This window comes from Diabrotica virgifera, chromosome 4 (genome assembly GCF_917563875.1).
Source record: "Diabrotica virgifera virgifera chromosome 4, PGI_DIABVI_V3a".
NCBI lineage: Eukaryota > Metazoa > Arthropoda > Insecta > Coleoptera > Chrysomelidae > Diabrotica > Diabrotica virgifera.
The window spans coordinates 55,747,091-55,774,973 of record NC_065446.1 but is presented as its reverse complement, the minus strand read 5'-3'; the positions used below and the strand labels follow the sequence as shown (position 1 = coordinate 55,774,973).

Here is a 27,883-nt window from a genome sequence, read left to right as displayed (position 1 = left end):
TATTAATGGAAAAGCCCAATATTTAACATCTTAGACTGAACTTCGTACGTAGTATGAAACGTTACAGGAACGCAAATCGCCCAATTATATACATGGATGAAACATACGTCCATTCATCTCATACCTACCAAAAGAGCTGGTCTGATAGTTCAAACAAGGGCATACAAAAACCAGTATCTCAAGGACAGATGCTTGTGATAGTGCATGCTGGAGGTGAAAGTGGTTTTGTTAAAAACGCTTATCTGCGCTACAAACCTACTATAAAAACAGGAGATTATCATGATACAATGAACTACGACAATTACAAAAAGTGGCTTCAGGATAAACTGATACCAAATTTGCCCCCGAACAGCGTTAGTGATTGATAATGTATCAATCAACCATGATAGTATCACAACGTACAAACTGAGAAATGTCCAACTATGTCTTCCAGGAAAGCAGAAATGCAGCACTGGCTGACAACGCGAAATATTTCCTTTACAGATGACATGTTGAAATTTGAATTATACGACATTATAAAATTACACAAACCTCTGTTTAAAACCTATGAAATTGACAAAATACTCGAGGATAAAGGACATTCAGTTTTACGGTTACCCAAGATATTATCCGGATTTGAATCCTATAGAGTTAGTATGGGCTTCTATGAAGCAATATGTCGCTGAAAAAAATGTCAGTTTTGATTTTAAATTAGTGAAAAGTTTGTGTGGATTGAATAAAACGATGACGACAAATGTTATGGAAATGGATACGAGAAAGGTTATAAATATCTCTTTTAACAAAAGGTACTGGTACAAAGACACCATATTTATGCTTCACCGGGACCGAACATCTAATTTCTATTTAGTATTGCAATAGACGATTTTATTACTACTTTATTACCCTACTGCTTACGCCCTTTTTCTCCGAAACCTTTTGGTCAATATAATGCTAATATAAAGTATAAATAGTCAATATAAAAATATAATTTTTGGTTTATAATGCCATAATTTATAGCAACACAAGCGGTTTTTGTTGGATCTATTTTATTACATCTCACTTTGTAAAAAAAAAATACTACAAATATACTGAAGAAAAGTAATGACAGTAATAATAATTGTGTACGGGACCTATTAGAAACTATTCAAAATTTACGTTTCTATATTTGTGTCTCCGATTGTACCTATATTTTAAAGTTCACCCGCGCGTACAGGCTATCTTTTTCCTTCCGAGTGCGTTCTCACTTCATTGTTCGCGCAGGCAGTTAGAATTTCAGACTTTCAGCTATTCTTGGTGAACTGTAGGTCTGAAAACTATTATTCTCGAGCTATAGCCTGCTGAAATTCTTAAATTCAGGTACGTGGTTTACGTTAACTGCACTAATTCACGGTCTAGTGATTGAAAATATCTATTACTGCAAGAAGACAGACTCATTTGCCGCATGTATATTTGCATTTTGGATATGAATTCGTGGCCAAAAACAGATGCATCGTATTTTAGTCTTCAGAAAACCTCTGAAAAGTCCTCAGAAAACTGAAGAAGTGCGATAGAAAATGTGCTGCTAGATGGACAAGAATTATCATGTTTTCATGAATGTTTCACACTTATCCAATATCAGCATAGCTGCAGTTCCACCTTATTTTTAGAAAACTACTGAACAGTGGCAGACTTAGGGGGGGAATAGGGGAATTACCCCCGTAACACTATCCGGAATTGAGAAGAAATTGTTGAAACATGATTACTACACGTTGAAATATGTTAGCTTACATGCAACTTACTACAGACAGGCAAGCTCAAGCCAACTCAACAGTAGTAAAATAAAGAGAACTTACTGCACATGTTATTACCTATGTCTATTATGTAATTTGAGTCTATTTTATATATTTTGGGGTTGGTGTTTTATTGGAAGTCGCCTCCCCAAAAGGCAAATCTTCCGCCACTGCTACTGAAGTATCCTGATAGGTCGTTAGTTAACACGACATATGATGCACCTAAGCGAAATCAACAAAATCTTAATGTACAGATAGTTGAAGATGACATAAACCCCATTTTTCCATAGAAGATTGTTATTAATATTTCGCGCTTACCTACTACCATGTATGTACTTTTGTATGTTATTTTTTTATATTGAGATCAAGTCCATTTTCTCTACTCATATCTCATATGCTGGAGATTATTCTTTGCAAATCATCTAAGCTTTTTGCAAAAACTACTGCTTCGTCGGCATATCTAATGATTTTTAGAGGCACTCCATTCTGCATGCGTGAAAACGTGAGATGTCTTGTTCTGCTCTAGCAGCACTTATTGTGGTTGTTCCTCAATTTTCTGAAGGTGCTTCAGTAGTAGTGGCCGAACATTTGCCTTGGGAGAGGGGGCGACTTCCAATAAAACACCAACCCCTAAATACATAAAATAGATAAACCCAAACTACAAGACATAAATAATAACATGTGGAATAAGTTCCCTGAATTTTCCTAATTGTCGAGTAAATTGGGTTGAATTTGTCTGTCTGTCGTAAGTTCATGGCAGCTTATATATTTTTAATGTTTCAACAACTTTTTCTTTAATTCTGGATTCTGTTACGGGGGGATTTACCCTATTCCCCCTAGATCCGGCGCTGTTCAGTAGTTTTCTAAAGATAAGGCGGAACTGCAGCTATGTTGGTATTGGATAAGTCTGAACCATTCATGAAAACATGATAATTCTTATGTCGCTGTAGCAACACATTTTCTATCGCACTTCTTCAGTTTTCTGAGTATTTTCGGAGGATTCCTGAAGACTAAAATTCGATGCATCTTCTTTTAACCACGAATTCATATGCAACACGCAAATATGAGTGAAGAAAATGAGTCTCCCTTTTTCAATAATAGATATCTTCATTCACTTGACCGTGAATTAGTGCACTTAGCGTAAACCGAGTACCTGAATTTAAGAATTTCAGAAGGCTGTAACTCGAGAATAATAGTTTTTCAGACCCAGGTGCCATGGACTTTTTTAATCCACTCACTGAGAACTATTATTGGCCAAAGTTTCGTTAAATTTGACCGGGACCACTTTTTCATACGGAGTGTTGCGGGGTCCTTTATTGGAGAAACAGAGATTACTAATATTATCCTTGTATATCGCTCTAAAATAAGAAAATGGAGAAGGGCACAATAAAGATCTGAATGGTAGGACAGAGCCAGAACTCGCACATAACATGAATTTTCTTTCATAATATTGTCGTCATCTTCTAGGCCCAGAAAAACTATGAAAAAATATCTCAGGCTTCTTGCGCCGTTTTCCTTTATTTGATGTAAATTTTGCACATTACGTGAAGAGCAAAAATAAAACGAGAAAAATTATGACTTTGATCTGGTCAACGCCGGGCCCCTTACATCGCCGGGTCCCGGTAAAATGTACCGACTGTACCACCCTCTCAGCGGGCCTGCACACACTCACACTCATATACCGGAATTTATCAGCCCAAGAATTGTAAGTAATTATACTCCAGGAAACGAAGCTGAAAAAGCACTCGAAAAGTCACTAAATCGAAAAATTACTGCCCAGGTGTCATATTTGGCCTACCAGGACCAGGACGGATGTTTTGTTGAATTTAGTGTAGTGCCTCTTGGGCACTAGGTGTCTCGGAGACCATTGACGATATAATATTCGTATTCAGCGATCCAAAATACCCCTGAGTAACGAGTTTGCACTGAATTTGTATAGAATTTCTACAAAAGTCCAGGAGAGCCTATCCTGCTCACCATCTGCGTCGGACCATGTATCCAGTAGTGCTGCGCTTATTGTATACGTGACAATGCAACCTTGCAAATAAAAAAAATAAAACAAAAACAAAAACAGAAAAAATAAAACTGCAAAGAGGGGTTAGACAAGAACTCTATCTCACCCAAACTATTTACTTTAGCTCTAGAAGTTATGTTTCGAACTTTGAAATGGGCAAATAAAGGAGTGACGATGGACAGAGCGAAATCCTAAACCATCTGAGATATGCCGATGATGTTATCCTAAGACAGAGAAGACTTGCAGGAAATGCTATTAGACCTTAAGACCTTATTAGATATAGATTATACCAAATCAAAAGAAATGGGATTAAATCAAAAGAAATGAGATAAAAATTAATCTACCAAAAATTAAATATCTAACCAACGAATCTCTAGATCCGCGGTTTCCAACCTTTTTTAGCTTGAGGCACACTAACTTAAAAACTGGTTCAGCCACGGCACACTTGGGTAAATAATCGCTATAATGATAGTGAGTATAATCAAATTTCGCGGCACACCTACAGGGACTTCAGGGCACACCAGTGTGCCACGGCACACCGGTTGGGAACCTCTGCTCTAGATATAACAACTGAGAATATACCTCTGCACAATAATAATACAAGGTGGCCAAAGAAAACAGTCCACCTGGATATTTGGCAGTATTTATTTGATTTTTTTTAGGGGGGACACATTTTTACGGTACATACCCCCCTCCCTTCCACTTCCCCACCCCGCATTTTTAAATAGGGAGTAGGGGTCGTGTGCCAGCCCATTTGAAAGGTTATTCAATTCTCCATTTAGTAAGTAATATTAAAATTGACATAAGTTTTTATACAGAGTGTCTAAGAAAAATTATTTTGAATTAAATTAATTGACACAAAAAGAAGAATGCATGTAATTTATTTAACTCAAAATACATTCTACTGCTGACAGAAAATAGAAAAAAATGTTTTTTAATAAATAAACATTACTTTTCGCTTAATTTCAATGTTCAAGCTGCAACCCATCTGCCTGTTGGTAGGTTGAATATTTAATTTGAGCAACAAACAATGTTTATTTATCAAATAAACATTTTTTTTTGTTTTCTATCAGCAGTAGAATGTATTTTGAGTTAAATAAATTACATACATTCTTCTTTTATTATTAAATTAATAATTATGTCAATGTTAATATTAATGAATAGAGAATTGAATAACGTTTCAAATGAGCTAGCAAACGACCCCTACTTCCTATTTAGAAATAAGGGGTGGGGAAGTGGAAGGGAGGGGGTTGACAAATGACAGATGCATGTACCGTAAAAATGTGTCCCCTCAGATCTAAGATCGACCTGTTTCGTCATTTCCTTTCGTCAAATCTAATAAATACTGCCAAATATCGAGGTGGACTGCTTTCTTTGGCCCACCCTGTATAGAAAAGGTTGAGTCGTATATATACTTAGGATAAAAAATCAAACTGTCAAAGTTTAACCTTTAGGCTGATTTAAATAGAAGATGTTCCTTAGCATGGGCAGCATTTGGTCAATTACAAACAGTATTTAAATCAAACTTGCCAAATACTCTAAGGACAAAAACCTTTGATCAGTACGTATTGACAGTTCTGACTTGGGCTTTTAACAACAGCGTCCTCCACAAACTTCGAGTAACTCAGAGAACTATGGAACGGAGAATGCTCAATATTAAGCTCAGTGATCGCAAATCCAATGAAGAGCTAAGAAGACGATCAACAGTATCAAATGTGATCCAGAAGATTGCCATGTTAACATGGAACTTGGTAGAACACATAGGAAGAATGGAATAGAAAGAACACAACCGTTAGACGAAGCGAACAAGTGCCGTCTCCTAATCGGAGGTTGGATATCATCATCACTATCTTTACTCTATCCACCGCTGCTCTAAAGAGGTCTATAGAACTGCATCTAAACCAGTCCCTTAAATTCTTTAACCATGACACTCTCGTTCTTCTTATACTCCTTCAGCCTCTTATCTTTCCCTGTATTATCAGTATTAGCATTTCATATCGCGGTCCCCTCATTACGTGTCCCAGATATTGTAACTTTCTTATTTTTATTGTGTTTATTATTTCGCATTCTTTACCCATTTCTCGCAATACTTCCGTGTTCGTTTTCCTCTGTGTCCATGCTATTCTAAGCATCCTTCGTAACACCACATTTCAAATGACTGTAGCTTATTTATGTGTTCTTGCTTTAATGTCCAGCTGTCCAGTCTATATTGTAGTATCGACCAAGAGCAAGCAAAATAAGTAAAAGCAGATCTCAAACAAGATGGACTGATGACATCAAGCGAATGGCTGGGCACGAATGGATACAAAAACAGCAAACACATATAAATGGACACACCCAAGGGAGGCTTGTGAAGTTGGGGATTGCTAGACGAAGATACTACCCCGAACTAACAAACTTAAACTTTTTACAGAAACGTTATTCTTATATAATTAAATTTACAATTACATTACGTAGACCTTGAGATAGGTCGGGGATAACCCATTTCTCGGTAACTAGATCCCCTGACTACGCGCGACAAAGTGTAATGACAACAACGCTGTCTCAGGTACTCGACCTTCCTATTTATATCTGTTATAGTTAAAAACAGTGCCAATATGTATGACCATATATGGTGAGGTACTATTATACGTATATTAGGGATGACGTGTGCTTTATTTGCAGTCTTTCAAATGAGTTCAATACTTTGAACTTTGCTACTATCGTAATAAATTATACAAATTGCAATTATAATATTATGACCTTATTTTTATATCAAATAAATTAAGAAAATTCCGTGAGGGTTGTCGTGTACCATCACAGGCTTACATCCGACGATGGATGGAATAGCTGTTGTTGATAATAATGATGATGATAATTTTATTACCATAATTGATGGATTCGACCGTTACTTGATGGAAGTTCATTTTATCTCACAATAAAACACTGAAAAACGTTTGTTTTTCTATACTTCCACAAAATTTATTACAACTATATTATTACTACAGCTGTTTCGGCAAATTGCCTTTCTCAAGTGATATATTTTACAATGTGTTTGCCTTTTTAAGTCTTTAACTGAAGAGGTTGAGGAGTGGGGAGCTGTTTGTCTCGAGTTGGTCATGTAGAATTATATCTGTATTTTTCAATTTATTAATTTCCATTGATTCTAAAAGTGATAGCTTAAGGCCTTTATTTTGAATATGTAGAATTTGAAACTCTTCATTGAAAGAATGATTATGATCTAGAAGGTGAAGTGCGTATGTAGAAGTGTCTGTTTTTCTATTGTTGAAAGCCCTTTTGTGTTCTGCTATCCGTTTGTCAAAAGTTCTGCCAGTTTGACCGATGTAAGTTTTCGGACAGTCACCACAAGTTAGTTTGTACACACCACTCTGTAGTTGCTTTCTCTTTCGGCTTTTATTGTTTTTAATATGTTTGGTTAAGTTGTTGTTAGTTCTGAAAGCTGGTGTTATTCCTTTCTTTTTTATGTATCTGGCTATTTTTGTTGTTATTTTGCCAAACCAACTCGAGACAAACAGCTCTCCACTCCTCAACCTCTTCAGTTAAAGACTTAAAAAGGCAAACACATTGTAAAATATATCACTTGAGAAAGGCACTTTGCCGAAACAGCTGTAGTAATAACATAGTTGTAATAAATTTTGTGGAAGTATAGAAAAACAAACGTTTTTCAGTGTTTTATTGTGAGATAATTTTATTACCTCCTCAAAAAACAAACCTAAAACAGTGGTCGCCGTTTTTGGTTTGTTTTGTACCGTTTATCTTTCCTTAGTCTTTCCAAAGTTTTTTTGTAAACAGACTATACTATTCTAATATTTGTGGTATCTTAGAAACTGGGTTTTTAATAAGAAGTCGGCCAAAGTTGGAAGGATTTTCGTCTATAAATATATAAGTCGTGCAAAGAAATCTTATTAAATAAATTTCCGATATAAAAAATACCTTAATAAAATATCTGGTTTATATCCACACGACAACCGTAGATATCTTGATTTATTTAAAGGCATAAAGAAATAAGAAGTTTTGCGTAGGACGAATTCCAAAGCCTGATCGATTTTTCATAGAAGTCGAGTTTTAACAAGGCCAATAAATTTCCACATCATGTATTTCTATTGTAAGCTACTGCTAGTATATGTAAGAATAATGCATACAATAAAATATTTAACTATTCTAATTGGGAAATAAGCCAAAATTTAACTTGAAAAAATGATTTTATTGACGTTTCGATTACCTTGGACGTCGTTTATCAAAATAAAAAATATTAATCAATTAAACAAAAATGTTGTTGCTTAATAAAAAATATTCTTCTAATAATTTAATTTAATCTGACCCGTTCATATTGGTAATTCAGACATGTATTATACATGATATTGCCAATAATTATGAGTTGCGTTCCTGGGACGACTTTACTGAAAAATAGTTCATTCGATTACATGAAATCAACTTTAACTCAAGAATATTCGTCATAAAAAATGATAGCATGTCATCTGTCTTTAAAAAGACAACCATATGCATTGTAGTCCAGGAACCGAAGATTTTCACCTCGCAATTTTTACAGAATGGATCGATTTGCCTGAAAATTTGAGAATAAGTAGTGGATAGTCCAAGGATCAAAATCTATATGATGCCGAAAGGAGCTGTTACCATGGGGATGGTTGCCATCCCATCTCGTGGGGGGAAATTTTTATTACATTTTGACCGCAAAAGTTGATAAAAATATTAATTCTAAGCAAAAAATATTCTATACATTTTTTTGATAAAATTAATAGTTTTCGATTTATTAGCTATCGAAAGTGTTAGTTTTGTATAGAAAAAATCAACGTTTTTCGATATACTCATTTACAATTCACTCAATTTTTATCGTAGACAATTTTTCTTCAAATCGAGTTCTGGGGAATCTACAATTTTATATTGAAACATTTTTTCGTATCTCTGATGCTAATCTTTCTATTCTCAAGAAAATGGAATTTTTTACCAAACCACAAAAATTCGTTATTCATTTTAACTCCAGTTTTTTTTAAAGTAATCATTCTGAGCCAGTCAAACTTCTAGAATCTCTTAATAATACATAAATAAATTAGAATGAATAAGACCAATGACTAAAAACACCGCTAACTTACTATTATTACTATTATTATGCTTCCAATCGGATTTCTCCTCTTTTTTTTTTAAATACAGGGTGCGCCAAACCTCTGGTCTTCTTTGATTACGGCTAAACTATGAGATATACAAAAAAATGTTTATAACAAAACTAATGTGTATCAAAGAAGTCTATAATTTAAAATTATTTTCAATTATACAGGGTGAGTCAGAACGACGGTATGAACCAAAGTTGTATTTTTTTAAATGGAACACCCTGTATATTAAATCATTTCTGAATATATTATTTAAAAATATGAAAAATTTGTATAAGGTCTTATAGGCCTAAAGTTAATAATTTTCAAAATATTTACATTTTTATTGAGAAAAATGGTAATATTTATAGGGTTGTGGATTATGTTTCCAAGGAAATAAAAATTTAGGTGCTAGGTCAAAGTTTTTAAAATATAGTGTTATTTTTAAATAATTTAATATTTTTTACTTTTAGCCATAAAATATACAGTGTGATCACTATTTGCAAATACAAAATTTTCTCATTTTTTTTAAATGGGACACCCTGTATATTAGTTTTGCGTTTGGTTGTAAATATTACAACCTTTCTTTTGGTACAAGGTTGTATGTACCTAGCATGTTTCGTTTTGTAGATATTTTAAAAAAACTATAGATTTTACGTTTTTGCGGATTTTTTATTTAAAAATTTTTTTGCAAAAAAAATAATTATAATCTGGTTTGAGAAACATACACTAAAATATAAAATATGAAAATAAAAACGTAATTAAAGATTAAAATAAATCGTATGCTAGTACAATTCAATTGAATTTAATAACTTTAAATTATTTTACAAAAAATATTTTACCTTATTAATGAATACATAAATTAGTTACTAAATTAAATAAACAACCAAATTTTAAATCAATCGTAGTAATTCTTCTACCGCAGCAACTTTCCTGTACCAAATTAATTGTTAGTTATATTGTATTTACGAGTAAGACCAGTTAATAACTTTTTAATTTACCTACATCTTGAGAACGTATAAAGTATGCTTTGAAACAAATGAACGTTATGGAAGTATATTAAGAAGTAAATAGTATCTATATGTACCTACTCGTGTCACAAAAGCTGGTAATAATTTCTAATGGTTTCGCCCAAAACAAATGTCATATCCAAAAATTTTTCGGTTAAAAAATTAAAATTTAAAATATAAAAAATTGTTACAAAAATTTCAACTACAAAAGTATTACCAGTTTTTGTGACACCAGTAAATACTATTTATATTAATAAATAATTTGGATGATACATTTAACATTCATTTGTTTCAAAGCATACTTTATAATAATTTTTATATTCTCAAGATGTATGTAAGTAAATTTAAAAGGTAAATAAAAGTTTAACTAAATACAATTTAACTAACAATTAATTTGGTACAGGAAAGTTGCTGTAGTAGAAAAATTATTACGGTTGATTTAAAATTTGGTTGTTTATTTAATTTAGTAACTAATTTATGCATTCATTAATATGGTAAAATATTTTTTGTAAAATAATTTTAAGTTATTAAATTCAATTGAGTTGTACTACCATACGATTTATTTTAATCTTTAATTACGTTTTTATTTTCATATTTTATATTTTAGTGTATGTTTCTAAAACCAGATTATAATTATTTTTTTTTGCAAAAAAAATTTTAAATAAAAAATCCGCAAACACGTAAAATCTATAGTTTTTTTAAAATATCTACAAAACGAAACATGCTAGGTACATACAACCTTATACCAAAAGAAAGGTTGTAATATTTACTATAAAACGCAAAACTAATATACAGGGTGTCCCATTTAAAAAAAATGAGAAAATTTTGTATTTGCAAATAGTGATCACACTGTATATTTTATGGCTAAAAGTAAAAAATATTAAATGATTTAAATATAACACTATATTTTAAAAACTTTGACCTATCACCTAAATTTTTATTTCCTTGGAAACATAATCCACAACCCTATAAATATTACCATTTTTCTCAATAAAAATGTAAATATTTCGAAAATTATTAACTTTAGGCCTATAAGACCTTATACAAATTTTTCATATTTTTAAATAATATATTCAAAAATGATTTAATATACAGGGTGTTCTATTTAAAAAAATAAAACTTTGGTTCATACCGTCGTTCTGACCCACCCTGTATAATTGAAAATAATTTTAAATTATAGACCTCTTTGATACACATTAGTTTTGTTATAAACATTTTTTTGTATATCTCATAGTTTAGCCGTAATCAAAGAAGACCAGTGGTTTGGCGCACCCTGTATATTGATTTTTCAACTGCAATTTTTCTAAATTTTTTACCTTAGAAAGTTTGGTAAAAAAATTTTGTAGGTTTTTACAAGATATATAAGCCTATTAATATTGAATTTTTTTAAACTCCTCAGTCGCAAAAAGCGGTGACTTTAAAATGGTTGGTAAAGGTGGTTTTTGCATGTTATTACAAGTTTTAATTGTCAACAGCTCACTAAATTTTTGCCGTAGAAAAAATTTTTGCAAACCAGATTCTTGGGAATTAAGTAGGCTACAATTTCGTATTTAAACATTTTTTGCACGATTGATCATTTTTGACTGTTTACCGTGACAGGTTTTACGTCAGTAGGTGACATTTACTAGCAACTCGACGATAAGTAATCCAACTCGACGGTAAGTACTCCAACTTGACGGTAAGTGATTCACTTACCGTCGAGTTAAAAAATCTCTTAATTTTAATTTATTTTTTGAAAGAATAAAGAAAACTAACGAATTATTTATTAATATTGAAACTTATGGTGCAATTTGTTAAATTATTTAATGTGTTTAAATCCCACTTGTTTGGGCTGTGGTTTCACTTCTAACAGAAACTCCTGCAGAATCGCATACATTATTAGTATTACTAGTATTGCACAATAATTTTTCGGCAAAATCTATTTTATTTTGAAGAGAATCTTCTACATAGCTTTGTGCTACTGTCGATGAACGCCAACCTCCATGACGCTTTAATCCGAGGACATCAACACCTTTATTAGCCAAAAGCGTTGCTGATGTCCTCCTGAACGAATGGCCAGTATAGTTCTCGGGATTAGGCAAATTTAAGAATTTGGCAATTTGAGAAGGCCAGCCCCCGATTGTCCCTTTCCCTATTACTTGAGCACAACATTTTGCTTTGGCGTATCTTAAGAACAAATGATTTGATTTTACTTGTAACGGACGAAGTTTTATATACTTTTCTTCGATTCTTAAATTCTTGCCTCCGCACCATTCTTTAAAACTTTGGTAGGTATTTTGATAACGGATTTTGGATTTTTCGGAAATAATTGCGGAACACCCTTCTTCCCAAGCCCGTTCAATTTCTTCAAATTCACTTTCGCTCATATTTTAATTTATAATAATCAAAATTGTACTTAAAATTATTGACAACTAAATAAAAACTCAATTCTCCATTGTTGTTATGCACCCTAGTTACTACCTAACAACCAAAGTATCTATCTTAATAAAATAATGAAACTAAATAAAAACTCAATTCTCCATTGTTGTTATGCACCCTAGTTACTACCTAACAACCAAAGTATCTATCTTAATAAAATGAATGAAACTAGTCAATATGACGAAAATGTTTAATTTTATAATTTATAATGTTATCAATCGTGCAAAAAACGTTATAAGCATGTCGAGCGTTAAGGGTAACCGATCTCAGATAATAATTCAGACAATTGTCTTCGATCGGTATAAAACCCTTACCGTTCTCCATACTTAATATACTATTTCATATCTCTGATGCTAATTTTGCTATTCTGGAGAAAAGTAATTTTTTCCACCTACCTCTACCGAAAGTATACTTTTTCGGACCTGATTTTAGGGAGCAAAGTTGTACTTTTCCTCCCTAGGGAGGAAAATATTTTTCCTCCCTAGGGAGGAAAAGTAAAAGTGACGTCATGGTATTCCATTCATGAAATATAACTTATTGACGCCCTGTACAATACCTATTTTCTATTACGTAAGTATCTATACATTTTAACGTTTATTTAAAAACACTCTGTGTTTTGCAGAATGGTAAAAAACAGTAAATTGTTATTCTGATTTCACAATGTTTACATTAATAATTTGACTTATATTTGACAGTTGACAGTTATATTGTAACTACTTGTTAGTTTTAGTTCTAATAAATTTTGTTGGTTAGTTACATAAATAAATTAAGTAAAAATGACAAAATGGCTTGTTATTTGAGGAAGGTGGAAAAACCATATGTATAACATGGGAGTAAAGAGCCTTTTCCTCCCTTGAATGATTACTGCCCTCCGCTACGCGTCGGGCAGTAAACTTCATTCTCGGGAGGAAAAGTAGCACTTTCCTCCCTTGTTATACAAATAGCTATTTCCAAACTACAAATATTCGTTATTCGCTTTTAACTCCATTTTTTAAAAACTAATTATTTTAAGCCAGTAAAACTTCTAGAACCTATTAACAATACATCAATAAAAAAGACCAAATAAGGTCAATGACTAATTTTAGTTAGGGTGGTGATTAGAGGGTTGTTTGCGATCACTTTTTCGCCGAAAAAATGAAAAAAATAGGAACTGACATTATTTTCATTAAAAGTCACTTACTTTGTGAGCTAGAGACTTTTTTGTTATTTCTGGAGATAGACATTTTTAAGTACTTTAAATTAGTTTAAACAAGTTGTCCTCGAAAAATGCATAGTTTTCCCGTCTTTCACTTTGAAACATATATTGACTTTGAAACAATATATAGTAAAGTATAGCTCGATTACTATTGGTCTTAAAGAAAATTAAAAAAAAAACGGGTTTGTTTATTTTTTCAAAAGGTACATTTTTGTTAAGTAAAGTTGTTTTGATTAAAGGAAAACTTATGGAGTTATTAGCAGAAAACTTATTAAAACATCGATTTTTTCGATATAAAACTAACACTTTCGATAGCGAATAAATTGAAAACTATCAATTTTATCAAAAAAATGTATAGAACGTATTTTGCTTAAAATGAACGTTTTTACCAACTTTTGTGATTAAAATAAATAAAAAATTTCCACCCCCAAGATGGGGTGGCAACCACCCCCATGGTAAAAGCGCCTGTCGGCATAATATAGATTTTGATTTTTGGACTATCCACTACTTATTCTCAAATTTTCAAGAAAATCGATCCATTCTGTAAAAATTGCGAGGTTTTTTCCTATTTTAAGCTTCATTACTTAGACTAATAGTGACAGTAAAATTCTCGTGTTAGTGATTCCACAGTAAATAACGGGGAAAAACCAGGAAAACACCTCAGGATACTATCCCGACATAGTAAGTATTTGGTCTTACATTCAGTAAACTTTCAAAACTAAAGCCAAATTTTGACTTTATTTGTATGTTATTTTAAATTATAATAGTACATTGTTTACCGGGTAGGAAAAGCTTAACATTCCTGGACGACTGTGAAGATTGCTAAGTCGAGGCGTAAGCCGAGACTTGCAACACAGAGTCCAGGAATGTGGCTTTTCCTACGAGGTAAACATACTATTTTTCCGCAAATCGTTTAAAATTCGACAGATATTGATTAATTTAAAAAAAACGCGATAATTTTATTCCCAAATAAATGGTGCTTTGAAATTCCTAATAAAATTACTTGGGTTACTATGGAAACGTATTGAGGTTGAATTATCATTTATGTAGAACACTAACAACTGTACGGAAATATCATTTCCTTACAGTAAGGAAATGACATTTTCTTACAGTAAGGAAGTCCTGACTTTTCCTTCAAGAAATTTTGACAGGAATGTCAAAATTTCCTGGCGATTTGCGGAAAATAATATTAATAGTACACAGATATAAAAATAATATAAATGTTAATTAAAAATTAATGTTGAAATAAATATACACTGTAAATTCTTGTAATTATAATGAATTGTATTATGAATGCCCTAACACCGAAAGGTATTAATGGGTCTACATTTAACTAAGTGAGTAAAACAGGGACATAAATAATTTTATTCGGTAAGTGACTTCCACCCTATATATTATTATTTGTACCTATTATGTTCCTATGTAGAAGGCCAGGAGCTTTATACAACCACAAAAGCACGTGAAATTTACCAACTAGCTTTGATTTTATGTTCCTTTGATCTAATTTTCCGATTTGCAGCTAACTAGGTGCTTAAAACAAGACCAAAATGTTTTTCCGAAGCTTTTATACCAAACGAACTAAAATATTTTCTTTATTTTTAAAGCTCAAACAGCAGCCCTGTTTATTCTACTACTTCATAGCAAAATCTTAATGATAGAAGTAAAGGGGGCAAGTACGTGGTTGCTTTCTATTTTAATTTACAAATATTGAAATAAATGTAGGAATTATTAGAAAGTTTTATTTTAATAAAATTAAAAATAATATCAAAAATAAAACTTTTACTGTAACCAAGTTTCTGGTAACGGTTTCATGGTTTCTAGAATCTTCAAACAAAACGAATGCTGGAAACAAAGAAGGCCAGAAGAGATCTATAAATTGCATCTAACTTCCTGCCTGTCCAGTGTGGCAAAATTCCAAGGAAAACTTGGTCCCGCATACTCACTTAGGAGTACAACTAATTACTCCGGTCAACTTACACATTCGAGGTTACAAAAATTACCATCAAGCTGAAAATTGGCAGGATTGTTCAAAATACCATCATAAATGAAATCTAAATGTCCTCATAAATCCGACCAGAGCTAAAAATTTACGCGGTGTCAAAGGTCACCAAATATAGTTTTTAGCGATTTTCAGCGAAACGGTAAGTTTTATCATAAAATTAGCTCTAACAAAAAATGTAGATTAGATAATGATCTATCAAAAATGTCTTATTACTTTTTTCCTAAGAGCCACCGTTTTTGAGATACAACGATTCAAAAAGTTGTAATCGTCATAATATGCGCACACGTTTCCACACCACCTTTGAGGTAGTGTAATTCTTAGCGCGTTTTTTTAACGTGGTTTCCCCAGTAGGCCTATTCCACGGATCTTTTATGATTCTGTTTAATTTGAAGCTATTAAATAATTGATATTGGCAAGGGTTAAAAATGATAAAAGTTATAAAAAGCGGTATAAATTAAAAGGGAAATTTGTCCAACTGGTTTATAATTTTCTAATACTTCTGCTTCCTCTTCTTCTTGTTCTTCTTCTTCTTCACCTTCTAGTTTTTCTTCTTCTTCTTCTTTTTCTTCTTCTTCTTGTTCATCCTGGGTGCAAGTAAATTGTCCCAATAATGACACATCGCATGGCTTCTCGATAAAATCAAATGAATCCTCAATTGTTGGTGATTCAACATTGGAGCACGACCGGTTTTGACAATTATTGCATACTACCCAACAAAATAGTCCAACTTTTTGTAACCACATTTAGCGCTACATCCCTTTTTACAGTTGCAAAAAATTGTGTTCAGTTTTTCCGGCGCAGGTGAGAGTAAAGTTTGAGTTGGTTCTAATGAACTGTCGACTAATTTCCATCCCCACTCTTTTGGATCTAGCTGATAACCAAGCCACACTTAAACTTGGTAATATACCCGAAAAATATGTTGATGAGCAGCCGCTGAAGTTGGAGGAAGACAAGATAACTGCACTTGTTTTTTATTTCGAGCATTTTTAAAGAAACATGCATATCAAAACTTATCTAAGCACGTAGTTATTTTAGGCGCTCCATACCTAGAGAGATGAAAGCTAATTCCGTTGGAAATAACTTCTTGTGGAGTTGAATTAGTTTTTTTAAACTTCAGCACATTCAAGTAAATCTTGTTTTTCAAACATTTAAAAAAAACGGTCGTTTTACCCCTCCTGAAAATGCAGATGTATCACAGCCAGTGATTGCGTGTAAAAATAGTATATGATTTTGGCACTTTGCAAAAGTAGATAAACTTTTCGATGCATATATTTCCGATTGGTGTTGAGCTTTTCCAGGTTTTAAAAAAAATATAGTTTGTCCGATTGGAGTTCGAGCAGTGAGTAATACGAGCAAGTCTACATCTTCACCTACAATAATAGTTGTATTTGTTAAATTGAATTGCTCTATGGCTGTTTCAATTATCATTACATCAGCATCATTATTTACCGATTTATTTACGGATATATTTTTAGCAGTAATTTTTTTTTTCAAATTTTCAACATTTTGCCTAGAAAGTTGGCTTTCATTATTATGTTCAAACCCTTCTGAGAAAAGAATATGTAGGGTGATTAGATTAGCCGACGCTCGACGTACCGATAGAACGTGTTTATTCCGACAAAACCTATCTTTACAAATTGAATAAGACGTAAGTAAGAAGAAGGCATAAGTAAGAAGAATTATTATAAGTTAATACTTTGTAATATCAATTTAATATTTTTGTTAAGAATAAGCCATAATTGAAATGTTAATTCATTCTTTTTATTTTCACGTTACATTCACTTTGTAAAGATTTTTTTTTGTTGGCAATGTAATATAATACAGCTTATATATTGCATCCCTCGGTAGACCGCAAGCTGTATAGTAGAAACATCATATTTATAATATATTATTATGTGTAATATAAGTTAAGTTGACCGATAGAATATTATGTTTACTTGTATTACAGCTTCAGTGATGTATATACGTGGTGTACTTATACATATTATGACGATTACAACTCTTTCAACTCTTTGAATCGTTGTATCTCAAAAACGGTGGCTCTTAGGAAAAAGTATTTAGATCTTTTATATAGATAATTATCTAATCTACATTTTTTGTTAGAACTAATTTCATGATAAAACTTACAGTTTCGCTGAAAATCGCTAAAAAACATATTTGGTGACCTTTGACCCCGTGTAAATGTTTTAGCTCGGGTCGGATTTATGAGGACTTTTTAGATTTCATTTACGATGGTATTCTGAACAATCCTGCCAATTTTCAGCTTGATGGTAATTATTGTAACCTCACTCCTATTTTTGAGTCTAACTAGACCGGTCTATAATAGAAAATAATAATTTCGTTGTAAAACGAAACCAAGAGACGTCTTGTATTTCATTTCGTTGAGAGAGTGCCATAAACAGAATAAACACCCTTATCGACTTCAAGCTCGTTAGCTTTCACCAGAGAGTGCATACAGGGTGAGTCACCACTAACGGGACGAAAGATTACAGCGAAATGGTAAAAGATTTGTAAAAATTTTTAAATTAATAGTTTGTAAGTTGATAAAAGCTACATTTTAAAATTATTTTGAAATATACAGGGTGTTCCAATAAATGGCGACATATCAAAGTTATATTTTTTTATGGAACACCCTGTATTTTATTGCATTTTTTAATTGTCCGCAAAAAATAAGGTATAGTTTTATAAATCTTCCCTATACCTATGTAAAGAGTGTTCTGAGTTATGTTGACTTTTCTTTAAATTTAAAGTTTTAAAAGAAGGCTTATTCTCAAGTTATTTAATAAATTATAAAAAAATTACTTTTACATTTAAATAGATGGATACTAGTTAAGTGTATTTCATTATTGATTAGTACGCATTTATTTACAGAGTGTTCAAAATTTACATTTTCATTATTGAATTATTCAATATGTCATATTATGCTTATTTCAAATAATTTATTATTATAACAAGTTATTTAATAAATTATAAAAAAATTACTTTTACATTTAAATAGATGGATACTAGTTAAGTGTATTTCATTATTGATTAGTACGCATTTATTTACAGAGTGTTCAAAATTTACATTTTCATTATTGAATTATTCAATATGTCATATTATGCTTATTTCAAATAAAACACCATGCATATTAATAAATATTTATACTTAACATATTTACCTCTTTGGAATGGTGTATGGATATCCTATACCTAGGTCTCATATTTTTTGTGTAAATTGCAATTATTTAAATTCTTAATCTGTAAATCGATTTTAAAACAAAAGTTGTAGTTAATTAATGTCATTGCATGACATTGTCATTTTATGACAGTACGGTCTGGTAATTATCAAAAGTATTAACATCCGTGTATGATATTCAAATTTAATTGTTCCTATATATGAACAATCACGCTATCTACGAAAGCCACCTAGGTCCCCAGGATTGAAAAAATGGATTTTTTAAATGGGGTTATATTAAAAATATTGTATATTATGCTACTCTTCTTACTACTCCAGATGATATGAAATTAAGAATTTCGAACGCTTTTGCGTCATAACACCACCTAGGTTAAAAATAATGTAAGCAAATCATTTGAAGATAAAATCGCTAGTTGTAGTGCAGAAGAAAGCAGCCATTTTGAACATAATATATTATATTACATAACTGATAATTTTTTACTTATATGTAGTAAGTTGTGGTTCATTTTGTAGTATTTATGTATTGGTTTTAATAAAATTCTTTGTTTTGTTATGTATTTAATTATTTTCAATAACGAAAAAATTTATTTTACAAATCAGCAACCAAAAGTTTACATATTTAACTATTTTTTCTACAACCGTGTCAAAAATGCAATTTTTAGCACTCTATACGAGCGTTAAAAATGCTATTTTAAGGCACTAGTGCTTCAAAATTTTTATGGCACTGCAGTTCGTATTGACCGTATAGGCAATTTTGATGTAATGTCAAAAAATATAAAAATGAAATGTCGGTCAAATTCAAGTAAAAGTTTTTGTAGATATTGTCCTGTAATTACGTTTGTAGAAAAAATATTGTATGACATGCGTGTTAAAAAGTACATTTTTAAGGCACTCATGTGAATTTCAGAACTCGCTTCGCTCATTCTGCAAACTTTCACATGCGTGCCTTAAACGTGTGTTTTTAACACTTATATCATAAATAACTATTAAAAATCGATTTACCGTTTAACAAAATTGTAAATTATGCACAAACTATGACTCCTAGTTATAGAACATCCCTACACCATTCGAAAGAGGAACCTGTGTTTAGGATAATAATTTATTAATATACGATGTTTTATTTAAAATAAGCATCATATATGACACATTGAATAATCCAATAATAAAACTGTAAATTTTGAACACCCTGTAAAAAATGGGTAATAATCAATCATGGAATACATTAATTATAAGATATTTACGAGACCGCACTGTCATAAAATGACAATGCGATACAATGACATTAATTAACTACATCTTTTTTTTAAAATCGATTTACAGATTAAGAGTTTAAATAATTGTAAATTACGCAAAAACTATGAGACCTAGGTATAGGACATACATATACCATTCGAAAGAGGTTAATTTGTTTAGTATAATTGTTTACTAATATACATTGTGTTCCATTTAAAATAAGCATCATATGACACAGTGAATAATCCAATAATGAAACTGTAAATTTTGTACACCCTGTAAGTAAATGCGTAATAATAAATCATGGAATACATCCAACCAATATCCAACTATTTACATGTAAAAGTAATCTTTTTATAATTTCTTAAATAACTTGAGAATAAGCCTTTTTTTAAAACTCTACATTTTAAGAAAAGTCAACATAACTCAGAACACTCTGTACATAGGTATAGGAAAGCCTTATGAAACGATACCTTATTCTTTTCGGACAATTAAAAAATGCAATAAAATACAGGGTATTCCATAAGAAAAAATATAACTTTGATAAGTAGCCATTTATTGGGACACCCTGTATATTTTAAAATAATTTTAAAATGTAGCTTTTATCAACTTACAAACTATTAATTTAAAATGTTTTTCAAATCTTTTACCATTTCGCTGTAATCTTCCGTCCCGTTAGTGGTGACTCACGCTGTATATGGCTATCTCTGATAAGAACTGAACTGAAACAAATCCGACTGTTCGTACCGAATTAACTCAAAAAATATGATATGGATGCCATGGCGACATCTGCATAGAACAATTAAAAATTATATTTTAATAAAATTAAAAATAATATCAAAAATAAAACTTCTATTGGGACCAAGTTTCTACTAAGCCTTCGTGGTTTCTACAAGTTACAAACCAAACGAATGCTGGAAACAAAGAAGACCAGGGGAGATCTATAAATTACATCTCATTCCAACGGTAACTTGGTCCCGCATACTCAGTTAAGAGTAAAACTAATATTAACTAATTTTGGCACGCTGAACAGACAGCAAGTGAGATGCAATTTATAGATCTCTCCTGGCCTTCTTTGGCTCCAGCATTTATTTGGTTTGTAGATTGTAGAAACCACGAAGGCGTTATCAGAAACTTGGTCACAATAAAAGTTTTATTTTTTATATTATTTTTAATTTTATTAAAATAAAACTTTAAATTGTTTTATGCAGATGTCGCCACGGCATCCATATCCTGTTGTTTTGTTGTAATTCGGTACTAGCAGTCGGATTTGTTTCAGTTCTTTCAGCGATAGCCACATAATATACACTCTCTGATGAAAGCAAACGACCTTGAAACCGGCAAGGGTGTTTATTATTATTATTATTATTATTATTATTATTATTTTATAACGAATTAAAATATAAGACGTCTCTAGTTTAAGTTTTACAATGAAACTATTTTTTAAATGTAGAGAATTCAATTCACATAAAAGTTGGCAGATATTGGCGTTGGCATTGACACAATAAAATAAAAATATCGGAAAAGAAATGACAGGCATAATTTACAAAACAGTCATCAGGCCACTAATTACATACCAGGAGAGAGAACAAAAAATAATTGCTAGAAGCAGGAGAGATGAAAACTAGAAGAATCGATGGTAAAACACTATGGGACATGGGACAGAGCTAGAATTACATAGACATAGTACAGAGCATACAGGGTGAGTCATGAGAAACTGTACATACTCCTACCTCGTATGGAGGCCCTTATGGGGAATTACAAATGACCATTAAAAAGTGTCTGCTCCCATTATTTAATAATATACAGAACGAGTTGTTAATTTTTACAGAAATTTGTATGCGTCATAATTTTTGAACGGTAAAATCGACTTGTTAGGTCTGGATCCCGCGTATGAAAAAAAGTTGATTAATAGCAAGCTGAAAATTTGTTAATAGCTTAAGGGTGTCTAGTCGGATAAACTTCCCCTGTTCCAGTGTTCCCATATATGAAAGTTTATCCGACTAGACACCCTTAAGCTACTAACAAATTTTCAGATTGCTATTAATCAACTTTTTTTTCATACGCGGGATCCAGACCTATGTTTCTTATTTTGGTCAATCGTTACACTACTACCATCTAATCAATTGATTTATTCAAACCAGAAAAAAATTAGGTCCGGACTTTAAAAATTTAGATCGTTTTGTTCTTAGAAAAAGTTTCAGCCTGTATACGGTTTTTGAAAACTCTAATAAGAATTTTACAAAGTAGACAAATAGGCAATTAAAATTTACTTTTTTCCTCATAGTCCTCTCGCCAGGGGGGTACAACGGCCTCCTTAATTCAGATGGACTTACTCAAGTTTTTTTTTATGTATTTTATCCCGTAGAACACGAATTTTTTGGGTAACAGTTGGTCCGGATGTCGATAAGATTGTTATAAACAAAGAACTTAAGGAATTACATAACAGCGATTTATCGCAAAACAAAACAATTTTTTGTATTTTTTGGGTGATTCTCAACAAAAAATGATCGTACAAGTTTTTTCGTAAGATGCATAGTTTTCGAAATAAACGCGGTTGAACTTTCAACAAATCGAAAAAGTGCAATTTTTGAACCGGAATAACTTTTGATTAAAAAATAAAATAGCAATTCTGCTTACTGCATTTGAAAGTTCAAGTCAAATTATATCCGTTTTGATTATTTGCATTGCTAAAAATTAAGTTTTTATTTGTTAAACAAAGCCATAAACACATAGCGTTTCCCGTGCCCAATGCATGCATTTTAATATACACTTCGCGTCAAAAAAAACTGGTACAAGTTTTATAACCGAAAATCGTGTTTTTCTAGTTGTGTAAATTGGTCTTGCCACATGTGTCATTCTTATTTCTAGGCAACGTTGCCAGTTCAACTAAAATATTATATCAAACCAGGTAAAAGCAGTGCTGTGCGGCAGACCGCAAGTTTTTAGTAGATTTACTAAAAATTAAAACAACATCGAGCATTCTCGATTAGTCAGTCACATTTATTTAAACATGCATCCTAAAAAATTCTCTTATTAATTTTGTAATATTCCATCATCTCAATTAAGTACCCATAAATTAATTCGTGTTCTATTATAATTTATGACAGATATGACAGATAATAACTCTAGACATGACATTAAATTATTATGTTTAATTTAAAATCGAGAAATGTAAAGGGTTTCTCGTAAAGTTGTGAGATACTAATAAATAAAACGCACTGGAAAAATTAAAATTTGAAATTAATACAAAATGAATACCTTTTACAGTGAACAAGTGTTGAACTTAAATATTATGTATTACATTAAAATTCGAAACTGCTGAAATATTAAGCACATAGGGGGAAAATGTCGCCTGTCAAAATGTTTAATGTGTTTTATTAAATGTATGCATTTTTTTCGAATCATGAGAAATATAATAAGAATTTTTCACAGAAATACGCAAAAGTTAGGCCACACACATTACCATAATGTGTATCGGTTGCGTTCGGTCACAGTGAAGTTATTATAAATATTGACAATTTGAACTGTCAAAATTTTTATTTTATCATTTCTTGTTTAAAAAATAATAAAATTGATAAGATAGCCTCAGTTGAGGAGAAAGTAATAATAATAAAGATGTTTTATTCAGTCAATAGTGTGCAAACAATCAGGTAAATAATAACGTGGGCCTAACTTTTACACACATGCCTACTGTGGCAAATGTAGGTATTTTTCAAAATGTTGGAATGTGTTTGAATCCTAGAACAATTTTAGCTTTTGTTTTTAATACAGATTTTAATCCCCTACAAATAGCTTCTCATGACTTTTGTTGTAAAATGATTAGGGAAGCAGGAATTTAACAGTTTATAATTTTACATTGAGTTACCTACGGTCCGTTTTACGATTCACCACCATGATTTTTGAACTTTATTTTTTGTATTTAGATTTAGTGCAATTCCATTATCTGTGCTGGCAACAACGCCGTGATTCACGAGCCATTGTGTCCAGTCTGAAGACAGGTTTACATTGGGAAAAAAAGTGTACCAGTTTTTTTTGACGCGAAGTGTACGTAATCTACGTAGAAATTCTGTATACGCGCCTACTCGTTCGATTTCAAATTAGAAATGCATTGAAAACATCATTCAATCACTATGTGTTTATAGCTTTGTTTAACAATAAAATAATTAATTTTTAGCAATGAAAATAATCAAAACCGATAGAATTTGACTTGAACTTTCAAATGCGGTAAGCAGAATTGCTATTTTATTTTTCAATCAATAGTTATTCGGGTTCAAAAATTGAAATTTTTCGATGTTTTGAAAGTATAACCGCGTTTTTGTCGAAAACTATGCATCCTACGAAAAAACTTGTAAAAACATTTTTTGCTTAGAATGACGAAAAAAATACAAAAAAATGTGTTGTTTTGCGAAAAATCGCTGTTATGTGATTCCTCAAGTGACTGTTACCCAAAAAATTCGTGTTCTACGGGTCAAAATACATCAAGAAAACTTGTGTAAGTCCATCTGAATTAAGGAGGCCGTTGTACCCCCTCTGGCGACAGGACTATCACAAGATTACTTCATTTTTATTAAAAAAATCAAATTTGACTATGCCTTAAAAGTTTGGCAAAGTCAACCATAGATTTAAAAAAATCAACTTTTATTAAAAAAATTAACTTTTTTTAAACGAATATTTAATTTATAAGTAATAATACTACCACTGGTCGTGCTATATGTTTTCCAGAATTTCAAAAGGGATAGGTTGTTGTGAATAATACTAAAACATCGCCCTGTATAATGTTTGTTTAGTGATTCATCGGTAGTGCCGTTTTATTGAATTCTCAGAATATTATTTCAAAACAAATACAGTTAACTTATTTAAAAAAAAATACATATGTAGAACATTAAACATAAACGGATTTCTTTACATGTTTGTAAATTTAAGAATTGTTTACATACATAAAAGAACTTAAGAAATAAATAAAACAATAAAAAAAATTGATGAGATTTATAGCAGATTTTCGAAATGAAATCCAACTGTTTCTATACGTCTTTGTCGGACCATCAACTGTCTAATAGTCCTCCTGAGAGTTAAGGGATTATTTCTGATAATGTTACATAAATCAATAATTTTATCAATTCCTTGTCGTGTATTAATATTTTCTCGATAAACCATTTCTTTCAATCGACTCTATATGGAATAGTTGAGAGGGTTAAAATTAGGTGATCTAGGTGGCCCGCATCCTATCCACGCATTTTCATAAGTTACATGAAGATGTTGACGAACAGCAACTGAGAAATGTGGTGCTGTCCCATCGTACATAAAGTGCATACCTTGGGCGGCTAAATTAGCAAGTAGATTCGGCAAAATATTTTGTAAGAAATCTGTGTAAGTACACAGCACCTGTCAACCGTGCATTCAAGAAATGGCGAAAGAAAAGTCAAATTATGTACTCAAACAACGAAAATGTCAAATTATTATAGCCTCCTAACATTCACTTAAATTTTTCAACACATACATAGTACCTATTAATACGTACATGGTGAGAAGGTAGTGATACAAGAAACGAGGAGAAAAATATTTCTTTTTTGCTTTTGTTTAATTTAGGTTTATTTTTGTGGCCCCTTGTTACAAACAAATATTATAAAGGGCGATGTTTTAATATTATTCACAACTTATCCCTTTTGAAATTCTGGAATTTGGGTTAAAGGGTTGTATTGTTTAAAACGTATAATACTAACAGTGGTAGTATTATTATGTACTTATAAATTAAATATTAAAAAAAAATAAATTTTGTAATAAAAGTTAATTTTTTTAAATCTATGGTTGACTCTGCCAAACTTTTAAGGCATAGTCAAATTTGATTTTTTAAATAAAATATTAAGTAATCGTGTGGGGAAAAGAGTTGTGGCGACACGCTTTAATTACTAATTTTGCTAATTTTATTTTTTAATAACTTTTCTAAAAACGAAATAATATAAGTCATATAAAATTCATAGTTAATATACAAACAAGATGCAAAGAAGGGCTGTTAAGATTTACGAAACGAAACGTATCCCTAACCATATGTTTTTGGTGTGATCAGTTTTAACAAACTGAATTCCCCATAAATGAATGACCTTATCAGACCTTATGTCAATAACGCACTTTGGAAATGCATTCGAAGACGTTTCTTAAGACTACAGGAAGGTTCTGAGCTTTTAAAACACCGGATGTAGTAATTTTTGCCTAATATTGTAAAACCGGAAACATGATGATAATAGCGTTGTGGTCTCTGCAGTATCGTCACGGCAGGCAGGCAGTTCAGATGCCCCTTCGCTGCCCTCAAACAATAAACAACCCTCTTACGAGATGAATAAGCGCGCCTTTTAACCAAAAATAAAATAAATATTACTGTTCGTTATTTACACTTATTTTTAATTGAATCCGTTAACCCATTTATCGGAACAGAGTAAATATGCGAATAACCGTATACAGGGTGAAACTTTTTCTAAGAACAAAACGATCTAATTTTTTAAGTCCGGACCTGATTTTTTTCTAGTTTGAATAAATCAATTGATTAGATGGTTGTAGTGTATACAACATTCGCTCTCGCGAGATTTTTTTTGACACTGACGTTAGTAATTTCTTTTTTGAAAAATTCAGTTGTCAGAAGTGACTGGAAATTACCACAAAACCAACGCACCTGCTCATATCCAATATTATTAATAGTAAACAGACATAAAAATAACATAAACCTTACGCCAATCAATATTTATTTATTTAAACCATTATAATGTATTGACAGCAAATGAGAAAATTATTTATTGTACAAAATAAAAATATTTTGTAGAAATGAACTTCACAAAATTTTATGAGATTAGTAGACACTCCCACTATTTCTAATAATTCTTCTTTTTTTAATGAAAGATTAAGTTGATTTGAGTTGATTTTAGCAGTTAATAGTGTGAGGTAGGAATTTTTGTGTTGTACGTTTCCTATTCCGAATGTCTCAAAAAAAATCTCGCGAGAGCGAATGTAGTATAACAATTATTGACCAAAATAAAAGACCCGCGGATCTTACCGTTCAAAAATTATGACGAATACAAATTTCTGTAAAAATTGACAACTCACCCTGTATGTTATTAAACAATGGGAGCAGACACTTTTTAATGGTCATTTGTTATTCCCCATAGGGGCCTCTATACGAGGTAGGAGTATTTCCAGTTCCTCATGACTCACCCTGTATGGCAGAGATGCAAGTTGGAGAAATAGAGTAGTAAAGACGACGGGAAACGAATCTCCAATAGGATTAAGATTAGTTGGAAGACAACGAAATCGATGGAATGATAACTTACTGACGACACATTGAAAAACAGTGTCCTATCTATACAAGAAGACGAAGAAGACCTTCCTGCGAAAAATTATATACTAGAAGAGACAAGTATAAATTTTGTATATCAGTTTCATGTAACTGGGTTTAACTGAATAGTCTCTTCTTCTTCTTCTTCTTTTTGTATAGACATGACTCTGTCTGTTTTTTCAATGTGCCTCCAGTAAGTTGTCGTTCCATCGTTTTCGTGGTCTTCCACTGATCGCCCTCCTATTGGGGAACCGTCTCTCGCTGTTCTGACTACCCTATTTGTTGTCATTCGGCATATGTGATCATTCCATTCTATACTTCTGTTTCTTACCCAGTTATTAATGTTATCCACCTTGCACCTCCGTCGTATATCTGTACTTCTAGCTCCGTCCCATAGAGTATTACCATCGATTTTTCGAAGGGTTTTCATCTCCGCTGTTTCGAGCAATCTTTTTGTCCTCTCTGTGTCGGGTCGTGTTTCTGCCGCGTAGGTCATTATTGGTCTGATGTCTGTTTTGTAAATTCTTCCTTTCATTTCTTTTCCGATATTTTTATTTCTCCATATTGTGTCATTCAGGCAACCTGCGGCTCTGTTTGCTCTATTCACTTGATCTTCCACTTCTGTTTCGAGCCTCCCGTAGCTAGATAGTGTGATG

The 27,883-nt window shown here is 31.7% G+C and overlaps 1 protein-coding gene across 1 annotated transcript in view; it reads right to left on the bottom strand.

Moving 5' to 3' along the window:
• Positions 1-1,878: 1,878 nt before the first annotated feature.
• Positions 1,879-27,883, bottom strand: part of LOC126883578 (uncharacterized) — a 57,808-nt gene continuing 31,803 nt past the window's right edge. The window contains exon 4 of the mRNA XM_050649225.1: positions 1,879-1,970. Coding sequence (XP_050505182.1) covers positions 1,879-1,970 — 92 coding nt within the window. The remainder of the gene's footprint in view (positions 1,971-27,883) is intronic.